The sequence below is a fragment of the Phoenix dactylifera genome, chromosome 10 (genome assembly GCF_009389715.1).
Source record: "Phoenix dactylifera cultivar Barhee BC4 chromosome 10, palm_55x_up_171113_PBpolish2nd_filt_p, whole genome shotgun sequence".
In the NCBI taxonomy this organism is placed as follows: Eukaryota; Viridiplantae; Streptophyta; class Magnoliopsida; order Arecales; family Arecaceae; genus Phoenix; species Phoenix dactylifera.
Genome location: NC_052401.1, coordinates 10,683,315 through 10,685,073, shown reverse-complemented (window position 1 = coordinate 10,685,073; position 1,759 = coordinate 10,683,315). Strand labels below are relative to the sequence as shown.

Genomic DNA, 1,759 nt, shown 5'->3' with positions numbered 1-1,759 from the left:
CAACAAGTTTGGTTGTGAGCTTGTAAAACAACCGGCTGTAATCCGAGGGGTTATAGTGAATTTTCAAGTGAAGCTTGGAGAGTGGACGTAGGAGCAAGGGTTAGCTCCGAACCACTATAAAATCATTGTGTTTGTGATTGCATTTGTCTCTCTTACTTTCATTTCATTCACTGCACATAGCATCTAATTAATCAACTTGCAAAAAGGATTAATTAGTATCTCACAAACCATTTAATTGTAATAATTATTTTAAAACCCAATTCACCCCCCCTCTTGGGTTGTCTATCTGGGCAACAAACCTGTTTTTAAAAAAAAAATTAAAAAAGAAAGAGGGGAACCAGGGCATGGCGCTCGCCGGCCTGGAAGGAGAGCTGATGGAGGAGGAGGATGATCTCAATGTCGTCGATCATCGAGATCCTCTTGACTGGTAGAGCTCCATCCGACCTCTGGCCTCCGGCAAAGAGGAGTCCACCCTGGAGTCCTGCACCAAGTGCCCCTGCTTCGAAGCCCAGGCGAGGACCGCAGGGACCCCTGCCTGTGCGAGATCCTCCCTCTCCGGCACGTTGAGGGAGATGTAACACAAGAGAATCAACGCCTCGGTCTGGAGCTGCTCCCCAAAATACACCAGCTGGACGAGGTGCTTGGCCCCTCCGGCTTCGATGATGGCCTTGGAATGCTCGACGCGAAAGAAATTCTCCTTGCACACGAACTTGGTCAGGGCAATCACCGCCTCCCTCGACACGATGGCTTCCCTCTCGTCCAGCAGCCGCACCAGAGGCCCGATGATCCACGTCTCCATCACCCGGAAGGTCTTCGACAGGCAGCCGAGAGCGGTGATGCTGGAAATCAGAAGATCGTCGAAGACGCCCTTGTCGGCGATCCGGAGGAGCTGGTCGACGACTGCCTTGGCGGCAGGCGAGGTGGGCTTGAATGCGGAGTGGCGGAGGTCGGGGTTGTGCTCGGCGACGCGGGCGATCTCCATGATGGACATGGCAGAGTAGTAGCGCACGTCGCCGGAGCCCTTCTCGAGGAGGACGGCGAAGCAGAGGAGGGCGCGGGACTCGGTGATGCTCTTGCAGATGGAAGGGTTGTTCTTGGCCAACTGCCACAGCGCCATGGCCTTTATCTCGGCCTTCGTGGCCTTCGTGGTTAAATAGAAAGAGGAGGGCGGTAGCCGGGAAAACGGAAACCCGGAGAGAGGAGGGAGGAGGGATGAGAGAGATGAGGCTCAAGGGTAGAGGGAGAGAGACTGGTGTGTGAGGGAAGCTTCCGACGGGGGTGGTCAGAAGAGGGTTGGGATTTAGCCTGGTGCGTTGGCTTCCGACGACGCTTTTTAGCGTCGTCTTAGGCCGGAGACTACACCGACGCTTATTAGCGTCGTCTTTTGCCCACGCCTTTTACAAGCGTCGGCAAATTTTGACGATAGACCGAAAATTGCCGACGCTTGTAAAAAGCGTCGGTAAAACCGACTTTTCCTGTAGTGAATATTGCAGAAGATAGGGAATTTATAGGGACTTTACATGAGCAAAATATTTCTACTCAACATATCATGGGTGTTGTCTTACAATAGCATGGAGGTATATGTAACATCAGCTTCACTCGAAAGGATTTGAGCAACCTTATATCCAACCTTCAAAAATAGTTATCCAACATTGATCTTAGACAATAGTTAATCATTTCCGATCTTTACAAGCCGAGAATCCATCCTTTTTTACACCATCCAATTAGATGTCGAAAACAATGTGCAAAATATTTTTTG

The 1,759-nt window shown here is 50.8% G+C and overlaps 1 protein-coding gene across 1 annotated transcript; it reads right to left on the bottom strand.

The window, feature by feature from the left end:
- Positions 1 to 384: 384 nt before the first annotated feature.
- LOC120112261 lies at positions 385 to 1,117 on the bottom strand. Its single transcript, XM_039131127.1, has one exon. It carries the CDS (start codon positions 1,115 to 1,117, stop codon positions 407 to 409), a length of 711 nt encoding a protein of 236 aa, XP_038987055.1. The 3' UTR covers positions 385 to 406.
- Between the last annotated feature and the right edge of the window lie 642 nt (positions 1,118 to 1,759).